The 12,500-nt window shown below is 41.5% G+C and overlaps 1 protein-coding gene and 1 long non-coding RNA gene across 2 annotated transcripts in view; one reads left to right on the top strand and one right to left on the bottom strand.

Annotated features, from left to right (window-relative positions):
• Positions 1-7,616, top strand: part of LOC131370841 (uncharacterized) — a 13,245-nt gene extending 5,629 nt beyond the window's left edge. The window contains exons 2-3 of the long non-coding RNA XR_009207469.1: positions 4,553-4,664; positions 4,923-7,616. This is a non-coding gene — a long non-coding RNA (uncharacterized LOC131370841). The remainder of the gene's footprint in view (positions 1-4,552; positions 4,665-4,922) is intronic.
• Positions 1-7,972, bottom strand: part of LOC131370840 (collagen alpha-1(XI) chain-like) — a 104,761-nt gene extending 96,789 nt beyond the window's left edge. Inside the window, exon 1 of the mRNA XM_058418368.1 lies at positions 7,610-7,972. Within this exon, the coding sequence (XP_058274351.1) occupies positions 7,610-7,715 (106 nt within the window). The 5' untranslated portion in view covers positions 7,716-7,972. The remainder of the gene's footprint in view (positions 1-7,609) is intronic.
• Between the last annotated feature and the right edge of the window lie 4,528 nt (positions 7,973-12,500).

Genomic DNA, 12,500 nt, shown 5'->3' with positions numbered 1-12,500 from the left:
AGACAGAAATTTCTGGCATATGGCAGAAGCTCTTATCCAGAGACTTACATCTATTTAATTTATACAACTCAAGGTTAAGGGCCCTGCTCAGGGGCCCCGCAGGGGCAGCGTGGTGGACCTGGAATTCAAACTCACCACCTTCTGATCAGCTTTAACCACTGAGCTACCACATTCTACAGACAGAGACACACAGAGCTGCTGCTGAGCTCTGGACTCTGATTGGTGGATCAGGTGGTGATTAATTCTGATTGGTGGATCAGGTGGTGATTAATTCTGATTGGTGGATCAGGTGGTGATGAATTCTGATTGGTGGATCAGGTGGTGATGAATTCTGATTGGTGGATCAGGTGGTGATGAATTCTGATTGGTGGATCAGTTGGTGATGAATTCTGATTGGTGGATCAGGTGGTGATTAATTCTGATTGGTGGATCAGGTGGTGAATAATTCTCTCTAACAGCAGCTCTGACTGTAGCGCAGATTTATATTAATGCCCTCACTCTGATACCTTATCGTTTCCATAGCAACCAGGGTATATGTACAGATATTTAAAAGGAGAAATGTGTGTGTGTGTGTGAAAGTTTATGAAAGGAGTCTGCAGTCTGCTGTAACTGAGCTCTTCAGGACTTCAGGGTCAGTCTTTGGGTCAGTAGCAGATGTTAGCTGCTGTGGTGTGAGAGGAATAAAGCGCTGGGGGACGTGCTGTTAGAGGGAAATGATCTGGAGAAGAACTTCATGTCTCTGGAACTGAACATTTTTAATCAGGTCTCTGTTCCATTCTATGTGAGTGAAGAGAAAATCTCTCATTCTGCTCCGTTAGAGTTCCTACTGAAGGAACGCTGCTCCCCATCTCCAGCAGGAACATGCTGATCCTCACTGAGATGAACATCAGAGATCTGTGTTTTTTTATAAATGTGACATTTACTTGTGTGTTGTTCTGACCTCCGAACAGACGAGTGTGTGCTTTAAAGTGCAGTAAGTCAGCAGCCCCACGCAGTCACCACTCCACAGGCTCCACCTTTTATGAGATGTTCTGCATGTTGTTGTGATTAAAGCTCTGTTCTCCTTTTCATTCACCGCTAGCTGATAATTTGTGGTCATCCATCAAAGTGTCACGGTGTTGAGTAGCGCAGATTTACTGTGAGATTAACCTGGACATGTGCAGTGAGGTGCAGTAAAACACACCAAGTCTCAGAGCAACATCACACTCACGTCTGGCTCCTCCTGCACACACACACGTACACATGTATATATACACACACACACACACACACACACAATTATTCACCAGAGAGAAGATCAGAGCTCAGGTCTGGTGAAGGGGAGGGGCCATGCAGTCTGGTGGAGTCAAGTGTAATGTTGGTGCAGTGGGAACAAAGAGAACTAATCAACATCATTAATCACTCAGGATACAGGAATAATCTCAGGAATAATCTCAGGAATAATCACGGAGGAATAATCACAGAGGAATAATCACGGAGGAATAATCACAGAGGAATAATCACGGAGGAATAATCACAGAGGAATAATCACGGAGGAATAATCACGGAGGAATAATCACGGAGGAATAATCACGGAGGAATAATCACGGAGGAATAATCATGGAGGAACGTCTGCTAACGTTAAACAGAAGTCATCAGTGGAAAAAAAAGAGGCCGTCTGGTTGTGTTTTCATCAGCTACTGTTCTGCTGGAGATCCTGATGAAGGCTGAGGAGATGACATCATCACAGGAGCGCCAGCCAATCACACACAATCACGGGCTGCGTCCCAAATCACCCATTTATACACAACTCAGAAGTGAGCACTTTATTGGATCCACTGTACAATTAAGGGTTCTTTACTTCCAAAAAAAAAATAAAACAGGTTCTAACTTGGTTCTCTCTCTGATGGATGGTTCCTTCCATCACATCATTAAAGGGTTCCTTCAGAAGAATGGAGAACTTTTAAAAGTTATAAATGTTCTTTGTGTGTAGATGATTACTTGCTAATCATCCAGCTCCAAACCACAACCGCAACTCGAGCGTAATAAATGGCTGTGTACTAAATACAGTATTGTGTAGTTTGGGACGCAGCCCATGGAGACACACACACACACACACACACACACACACACACACTCTCTCTCCACACTAGAAGAATGTAAAATCCTGGTTTCTATTCAAGTTTATAAAATGTCCAGATCTGTATATCGTACAGTCTTTAGCGTCTCGGATCCTGATGAAATCATGGAATTCCACATCATCACGTGTCTCCTGGTCAGCAAATAGACAGGAAGTCTAGGGCTCCAGCTCTGGGGGGCTGTAAACCGCACACACACACACAAGCGTACGCTGGAAATCATTCATCTTTCTTTCTTTGGTGGATAAATGAACATCAGCTCAAATCCAGACAAACTTCAACAGGGTTTTATTTTAACATGGCAGAAGAAGTTATTTTCCATGAAATCCCACAGGATTCCGACTCAAAAAGCTTGGAAACAGAAGCAGCCTGGATTCCAGCCTGTGAGGAACTGCACAAGATCCAGCCTGAGGAGTCTGATCCAAGCATCTACACCTTCTGCAGCGTGGACTCTGATCTGATCCGAGAGAATAAATCAGCTCTGAAACACCTTCTCATGACGGAACCGCTGAGTTCTGGTTCTGGTTCATATTAATGCACTCCTATATAAAGGTTCTAAAGGATACATAACCAGAATAAACTGATGTGAAAAGCGCGAGTCTGTTGATGCTGTGAGGTTTTCAGGACAAGGTGTGGATGTGATGATGGAGGTCTCCAGTGTCCGAGCCGTGCGGCAGGAACAGCTCTGGACTTCACACTCCTCAGAGATTACAGAAACTCTACACACTCGGTGTTCATTAAAAACACAATAAGATCTTCATAATACCAAACTGTGTAGTTTTTATCTAACTTAATATCTAACTTTATTCACATGAATAAAATAAAAATATGAATTTTGGAACTTGAAGAGAAGGTGTGGGAGAGCGACTCTAGGATTTAATATCACTGTGCTGAAGAATCCAGACGACGGTCTGATCTCTCAGCTCACAGAGGAAACGTGAGCGCCCTGACCCGGTGTGCTTACTTTACCATCTGGCAAACAGGAAGTGCTGATCTCCCATTTCCTGTTGCACATAAAGGTGAAGTGGTGGGTTTGTTTTTACGGAGCATGTTGAAGACATTAAAGCCTCGGCACGGACACACACACACACACCGGCTCCACACACCGGGTTTTATCTCAGAGATTAAAAATAACTATAAAAAATTCCCATTCCTATTCCAGTCTGTATCTGATAGACGGAGATCAGACGATCAGACAGCGAATATCAGGGAGGAGGTGAGGAATGTGAGCAGTAGGTCCGAGTCATTTTAATAAATCATCTGCAGTTGAAAAGTGAGCCTCTGTAATCTGCTGACCATCCACTGATCCACACACTGAAATCACTGCAGCTAATAGACTGTAACTATTACCCACAACCTCTGTGTGTGTGTGTGTGCGTGTTTCTCCCTCTTTATTCTCTAGCGTGAACTGAAGGTCTCTTTGTGTGCCTCAGAAATGCCTTCCAGTGCGTCTGCATACCTAAAAGCCTCATATATTCCAGATGTGCAGATTTGGCGTCTTGGCTTGACCGCACGCACAGAAGCTCTTAAACACGGCAAAATACCAAATCAGCACAAACCCAGAGGCTCAGAAGAGAAGGAGAGAATAAAATCAACACCAAGTTCACTTCTTACTGCATGTTATCACTCGTTCTTATTAGAGACTGGGGGTGAGGGGGTGGGGGTGCGAGAGAGAGAGAGAGAGAGAGAGAGAGAGAGAGAGGAGGGGAGGGATAGAGAATGAGAGAGGGAGGGAGAAAAGAGGAAGAGGGGGAGAAGAGAGAGAGAGAGAGAGAGAGAGAGAGAGAGAGAGAGAGAGTGAAAGGAGGGGAGGGATAGAGAGTGAGAGAGGGAGGGAGAAAAGATGAAGAGGGGGAGAAGAGAGAGAGAGAGAGAGAGAGAGAGAGAGAGAGTGAAAGGAGGGGAGGGATAGAGAGTGAGAGAGGGAGGGAGAAAGAGAGGGGGGGGAGAAAAGAGGGAGAAAGAGAGATCACGAGAAAGGCGTATTCTCCCTGACTAATGACTGGAGACTGAATTCTTATCAGAGAAAATTCAATTCCTGTTTCTTGGTTCCTCTGATCTGCTCCTCTGTGTGTTTCTGTAGAACAGTTGCAGCTTTAAAACCTTCAGAACCTTCAGTTTGTCCATCAGAACCCACTGAGACACCAAGAACCATCATCTCACATCTGATTACCATCTTCTTCATTTATTCTGGAAACCTCCTCACAGTTCTCTCAGTCTAACGAGCAGAGCTGTGGGATCTACTGCATGAACTTTTACAGCTTCTCTTAGATTAGATCTCTGGAAGGTTCTGGGTAGATCTCAAACAAAGTGCTTTGCCAAGGAGAACCTTTTACTGAAGCTGAATTATCCACTGAAGCCTTTTCTCAGAGTGTGTGTCTGACTGGCTGAGTGTGTGGAACAAACTCCAAATTATTGCTCTTTATTTTCTTCAGAATCTCAGACTTCTCAGGTTCCCGAGCAGAACCCTCTCATGGAAGATCGTGAACACGTCATTTTCCAGAAACCTCGAAAGAACCTCGAAGAGCCACTGAGTTCCACATCCACGTAGGACCCTTATTTATTCCTTTAAATTAAACTAATGCAATCAAAAGAAAAACAGTATACACATTCAAGGTTTTTAGACATCCCTCAGAGAGAACCCTTAATGGTTCTAAGCTTGTAGCTAACACTAACTGAACAGCTGGGTACTGTGCTAAATACCAAGCTAATGCTAGCAAGAGGCTGACTTCTGTCTTTTATACAGATGATGTTTACAATGCAGAAACATTAACACTTCTTGTCTCTCTGACGGAACCCTTCAAGGTTCTGCGTCGTTTTCTATACCAGCGATGGTTCCAAGCAGAATGTGTGTTCATAAACACAGAACCCTTAATTACCCAGTGAACCCCTGAACAGTGAGGAGCTGAGTCCTGATGAAGAACTGAGCGCAGTAGTCCAGAGGAACGCTAGAGGGCAGTATGGAGACTCCAGCAGATGTTTTATATCTACACTGTAATTTTCACTCACGCTGTCGAGAACCATGAGGATTTACAGCTAAATAAAACTTCCCCTGATTGTGTATTGTTACTAACACACACATACACACACACACACACAATTTTACACCTGCATCTGACAAAATGGTGGTAGGAGATTATGTTCATCATGCTTAGTGTGTCTGTGTGTGTGTGTGTGTGTGTGTGTAATAAAGACTCTGTGTGCAGGTTCCACTGTTCCACAGAGTGTCGTGTCTATGGGATCTGTGGAGCTCCTCGCTGACTCGCCCCGGATGAATACAGCTGTGTGGAGCAGGAGGTAATCACGCCACCTTTTCTTCCTGGAGGTTCCCCACATCTGGAAGACAAGACTTCAGAACCAAACTCTGGATAACTTTAATAGCTGGAGGTCAGATAGGATTGATTCATCCCAGACAGCTACTGCGCTAATAACACTAAAAGTGTTTGTGAAGCTTTCACTCTTCTAAGCCTTAAAAGGTTCTTTGGTTGATCTTTTCAGGGAACCCCTAAAGGTTCTAAGTAGAACCCTACATCAGGGAGGCTAGCCATCAGAAAGGGTTCCATGGAGAACTCTCTGAAGCTGATGAAGCTTTTTCTAGGGTTAGTAGAGTGGATGTAAAATTCCAAACAGAAAATATTTGCAGACTTGAGGGATCTACCCTTGCCCATCTGTGGGAACCTATAAAAGTTCTAGATTTCTCATTAGCCAGCTAGATGCTAAATAAGAAGCAAAGGTGTGTGATTAGCTCAGCGTTAATGAAATCCACTTCCTGTGATTCAAGTTTTTTGGGGTTTTTTTCAATGAAGAAGGAAATTAGTGTCTGAGGTTCTTCCTGTAAGAATTAACATTAGATAAAAGTCCACATAACGCATCTGACTCCTGCAGAACCATCTGAGTGCCGCGTGCTGAGTTAAAGACACTGGAGGAAATTTTTTTCCATCTTTCCCCTGAACCCCCCACTGCAGACTGCCCCCCCCCCACATGGGCCTTCAGTGGGAACCAGGCTAGTGTGGAGAAACGGTGTGCGCACACACACACACACACACACACACACACACGGTGGAAGTCAGGAAATCCAGCTAATCCGTTCCTGATGCCATTCGTAAACCTGCTGTTAGAGAAAATCACCAATAAAACCAACAACATTTCAGAAGAACTGAAGAAGTTCACTCAGGCTTTTTACAGCTCTGAGCTCTGACCTGTGCACTGACCTGCTCTCTACACACTCCTAAAAACGGATAAAAACACAACATTCACATGAGGAAGATTACACAAACGCTTCATCAGAGTTTCTGAGTTAATAAACTAAAATAATACATTTATTCACAATAAAAATATCAACACTTTCTATAAACTTCTCCACCATCTGAAATCTGATCTGAACGTTAATGTAAATAATTCACTTCATGCCTCTGATAGTCTTTACTCATCATTATGGTCAGTTTATTCTGGACTCTCAGCTTAAACGAGCCAGAAGCTGGAAAGTTTATTAAAAAAACCCACATTTAATATATTTATTCATAATAAAGAAGTAAAGGATCTCCAGACAGCAGCAGGTATTTCGCGGTCAATGATGGTATATGGCGTTTGATGAGAAAAGTTTCTTTATTTTCTTCTTTAGACTTTTATTTAGTTTAGCGTGTTTCTGTAACCTGTAACCTATAACCCCACACCAGCACCACATGCGTGACACAAACCACATTTCTCCTCATAAAGCCCATGAAGGTCCAGCCCAGTTTTACAGCAGTGCTCTCCACATCCACCGCTCCAACCCCAAGGCTAAATCCAGAGCGGATAAAAAAAACCTCAGAGTCCAATCTCAAATATAAAGCAGACAGGAAGAAAAAAATCAACTTCCAAACTCTGCATTTTTCCAAAATAGTTTATAATGACGTCACGCAGGAAGGAGAGCCAGAGCAGTGAAGTGAAATAAATCAGACACTCTGAGAGATCAGATACGGAACTAAATCAGACACTGAATGCTGCCTTGTGATTCTGTTTCCATTCAAAATACAATAAAGCACATAACTGGATCTTAAGGAGCAGTAATGTAACTTTAAGATCCATCACACACACACACACACACACACACACTTCTCAGGTTAAAGATACACACTGAAGATACCAAAGATACCCAAGTACAGTACCTCCGAGTCGTTTACTGTAATAACGTTACAGAGACGAACTTATGCACACTTTCAGTGTTAATAAAAATCAAAGAAATTTAATATGAACTAGAAAAAAAGTTGGACTTCAGAAACAGGAAGTAAATAAAGTATCTCAGATTCATGGCTCAGTCAACAACAGAAATATCGTCGAGTTTTGGGATGGTTCAGTATCGCTGGAGTCAGAAATATAGAAATATCGCGGTACCGCAGACAGGACGGAGTGCTGAGCAGCTCACCCCCCCCCCCCCCCAACACACACACACACACACCTACTGTATTCATTCTATTTTTATTTATGCTGAATATTTTATCTGTTTTTTTTACCTGCTCTCACACACGCAGTCTGCAGGAACACCGATACGGTGATGAGAATCGATACACCGCGATGCCAAAGCCATTCTCTCGTCCTCCGCCTCTGCGCATCCATCATTCCGATTATTCAACACAAGTCTTCCTCGATCCAGTAAACTCTCTGATTTTATTTTTTCTCTCCCATAATAATAAATTTCAGTGAAACAGAGTGTGGATGTGGAGCAGAGTCTCCGGCCTCAGCAACTCCTCAGCCCTGAAGGTGTGTGCGTGTGTGCGCGTGTGTGTGAGAGAGACCGCGCGCGCGCCCGTGTGTGTGTGACCGCGCACGTGCATGTGTGTGTATATGTGTATGTGCAAGAAAAAAATCCTGAGGCAGAAGGAGGAGAGCAAAACCTGAGCCTGAAAATTTAAAACACACACACACACACACGCACGCACGCGCGCACAAAAGCCACTGCTCTTCAGCCAATCATGAGGCTGAAGCGCTCTTGGTTCCGCCCACTGGCCAGATCAGAGAGGTGAGAAGTTCACGCATTCATCGTCACCTGTGTGTGTGTGTGTGTGTGTGTGTGTTAATGGAAACATGATGATTATAAAATCAAATAATGAATAAATTAATGAAGGGGTTAAATGAAATATAAATATAACTAAGTGTTTATTAACTTTTTACTTGTATTTATATATAATATGTTAATATATAAACATCGAATATCTCACACACACAGAGACAGCAGATTATTACATCATTATTAAATCTTCAGGAAGATCACGTGATCATTTATTTGCTGTATATTTCTGTTGATGATGTTGATGTAGTAAAATGATTAATGATCTGGATTTATTAACTTCATCTTTGTTGTTTTATTGAAAGGCGGGGCTTTCACTTTCTACATATTTAAAACATGACTCAAAGACACACCCACTGGCCTGCAGACCCTCTGTTTACTGTGTAACTGAGCTCACTGCTCACCGCCAAGCTGACATTCTTTCCACACACACACACACACACACACACACACACACACACCAGGATATTCTTCTGTCTTTTGTTTTTAACATTATAACACATCACAATGGAATCAGAATCACAAACAGAGCAACAGATGAGCAGGTAGACAAGCAGACAGACAGATATACAGACAGACTGACAGACAGATATACAGACAGACTGACAGACAGATATACAGACAGACAGATGTACAGACAGACAGATATAGAGACACATAGACAGATATAGAGACAGACAGGCAGATATAGAGACAGACAAACAGATATACATATAGACAGACAGATATACAGACAGACAGACAGATATACAGACAGACAGACAGATATACAGACAGACAGACAGACAGACAGATATACAGACACAGATACACAGACTCTGTACACCTACAACTGTGTGGCCACTTCCAGCTCCACCAACATCGTGAAGTTTGCGGACGATACTGTGGTGGTGGGCCTGATCTCCAATAACGATGAGACGGCCTACCTAGAGGAGGTTAGAAACCTGGAGTTATGGTGCCAGGTCAACAATCTCCTCCTGAACGTCAGCAAGACTAAGGAGCTGATAGTGGACTTCAGCACCAAGCAGGAGAGGAATTACCAGCCCCTCACCATCAACGGGACCCCAGTGGAGAGAGTGGACAGTTTCCGGTACCTAGGTGTCTACATCACGCAGGACCTGACGTGGTCCTGTCACGTTAACACCCTGGTGAAGAAGGCCCGGCAGTGTCTCTATCATCTTAGATGCCTGAAGGACTTTAAACTGCTCTCAAAGGTGCTAAAGACATTCTACACCTGCACCATTGAGAGCATCCTGACGGGAAGTATCACTGCCTGGTTTGGAAACAGCACCAAACAGGACAGACAAGCTCTCCAGCGGGTGGTGCGATCAGCCGAGCGTACTATCCGCACCAAGCTTCCTGACCTGGAGACTATATACAGCAAGCGGTGCTGGACTAAGGCCAGGAAGATAATGAAGGACCTCAGTCATCCCAACAATGGACTCTTCTCTCTGTTGTGGTCAGGGAAACGTTTCCGTTCCTTGAAGGCAAACACAGAGCGAATGAGGAGAAGCTTCTTCCCGCAGGCCATTCGGGCCCTCAACCAGAACACCTAGAACCTGGACTTTCTGGACTTACCCACACACATGAACATGACATTCTACCTCAGCTGATTGTTGCACACACAAATTGAACTACTTGTATACCCTGCACTACTCTGCACACACAATAACCACACCCACTGGACACCTTTGTGTGCGTACTGCACCGACACTTTACATACCGTATTATTTATTGTTATTACATTTATATTTATATTTGACTTTTTCGATCTACATACATGTATATACTATATATTATACATGTTTATACATATATATTATTTATATATATTATAAATATTATATTATTATATTATTATTATACTATTATATAATTATATTATATATAATATATAATATATTGTATTATTTATTTATTTATAATTTATTATGTTTATTATATACACACTTTTATATTTTTATTTTTATTATACTATTATATAATTATATGTATATATATATATATATATATATATATATATATATATATATATATATATATATATACACACACACACACAATCAGCTTCATGTAACTACTGGAGTTTTTCATAATTTATCATGTCTTTAATTTCTACTAAGATTTTATTTTTTATATTTTTCCATTTATATTTTTATTACCTATATCCCTATACTTTTCTTGTCCACACACTTTACTTTATACTTTATATTCTTCTTCAAATGTAGGACAGTCGTAATAAGCATCTCACTACATGTCCTACTGTGTATGATTTTGTATGTGACGAATAACATTTGAATTTGAATTTGAGACTTTCAGATATACAGACAGACAGACAGACAGATATACAGACAGACAGATATAGAGACAGATAGACAGACAGACAGACAGATATAGAGACAGACAAACAGATATACATACAGACAGACAAACAGATAGACAGACAGACAGACAGATATAGAGACAGACAAACAAATATACAGACAGATATACAGACAGATAGAAAGATATTACAGACAGACAGATATAGAGACAGATATACAAACAGACAGACAGATATAGAGAGAGATAGACAGATATGCAGACAGACAGACAGATACAGAGACAGATATACAGACAGACAGACAGATATACAGACAGACAGATAGAAAGATATACAGACAGACAGACAGATATACAGACAGATAGACAGATATACAGACAGACAGACAGATATACAGACAGATAGACAGATATACAGACAGACAGACAGAGATACAGACAGAAACACAGACAGACAGTAGAGGAGACAGACAGATATATGGTTTTGTTTAATTTTGCTAACATTACAGTGTCCTGCTGCTAGCGAACATTGGACAGTTAATAACTAGCAGCAGTTGGCTTTAAAGTTGCTATATGTTAGTATTTTAGTGGCTGATGTAGCTTAAAGCCGCTTTAATTTGCTGGATTACAAAACAGATCCATCAGAAGTCAGTTTATTGTGCAGTGATATTTAAGGACTCTTTCTGGACATAGAGGTTCATTTCTAACTTCTGCAGTGGTGTGTGTGTGTGTGTGTGTGTGTGTGTGAGTGTGTATTTACTTTACATCCCTAAATTTAAGGCAAACAATCAGAGCCGAGCCAATCCCTGATTACAGCTTCATAAAACTGAGCCCAGTCTTAATCACTGTCATTATCTCTCCACAACGGGCAAACCATCAGAAACACCACATGGGAGGCTTGTGTGTGGGGGGTGGGGGGTGTGTGTGTTAAAAATCCAGAAATGAGAAATAAAAATAAATGTATTAATTCCAGACGTTTTATTCCTAACGCACCCTGATTCAGACTGACTGTGATCAGACTTCTTCGGTTTAAATGAATCAGTAAGCTGTGAAGGTTGATTCATTTGATTCACTACATGAATCAATTTTCAATTCAATTCAATTTATTTGTATAGCGCCTTTAACAATGGACATTGTCTCAAAGCAGCGTTACAAAAGAAGAGAAATAGAGAAATGAGAGGAAATAAATACATAAATAACTAGAAATAAAAATAAATTATTAAATTCAATTATTAAACTACTTTTATCCCTATTTTATTTTATCCCTAATGAGAAGCCTGAGGTGACGGTGGCAAGGAAAAACTCCCTGGGATAATCTGAGGAAGAAATCTTGAGAGGAACCAGGCTCAGAAGGGAACCCATCCTCATTTGGGTGAGACTGGACAGGAAATAATGTAACTGTAACTGATTAATGTCCTTTCTATGACCCATGAGGAACTATGAGGTCAGTGTAGTTTCTGAGGTCATTATAGACACTAATTCTTTGCTGTCACAAGCTGACAGATGAAATGGATATTAAGTATGCTGCTGATCATGTGATGTTTAAAGACAATGTAGGTTATGTGTAAAATGTAGATTATGTGTGAATCGGTGAGAGAGATAACAGGCGTGGTCACTCGGAGTCACTGTGGTCACTCGGAGTCACTGTGGTCACTCGGGGTCTTCTGTGTATAAAATAAGAAATATAGATAATATTCTGTTTGAAAGATTCATGTAAGGGTAACGAATGATTTGCAAATGACCGGTCAGTCCAGTGAAACGCCGTCTGTCCCCAAATGTTTTATTCCTCTGATACCAGCACAATTTAGTGACAGTTACGGTTTTTAACGCATTACAGATCAGTTTTTATAGTTTATGTTTATAGTTACATCATAACGCTGTGGAAGGTCAGTGACACCCCTTGTAGTTAGCTCCTGTTGTCCTTCCAGAAATCTTCAAGAAAACTTTACAGTCTCGATGATTTCTTAAATCTGCTTCTGTAAAGTGGTCAATGTACATGTCCCTATGTGCAAGCT

This window comes from Hemibagrus wyckioides, linkage group LG20 (assembly GCF_019097595.1).
Source record: "Hemibagrus wyckioides isolate EC202008001 linkage group LG20, SWU_Hwy_1.0, whole genome shotgun sequence".
NCBI classification, from domain to species: Eukaryota; Metazoa; Chordata; class Actinopteri; order Siluriformes; family Bagridae; genus Hemibagrus; species Hemibagrus wyckioides.
The sequence above is the reverse complement of the archived record's forward strand: the minus strand, read 5'-3'. Positions and strand labels throughout refer to the sequence as shown.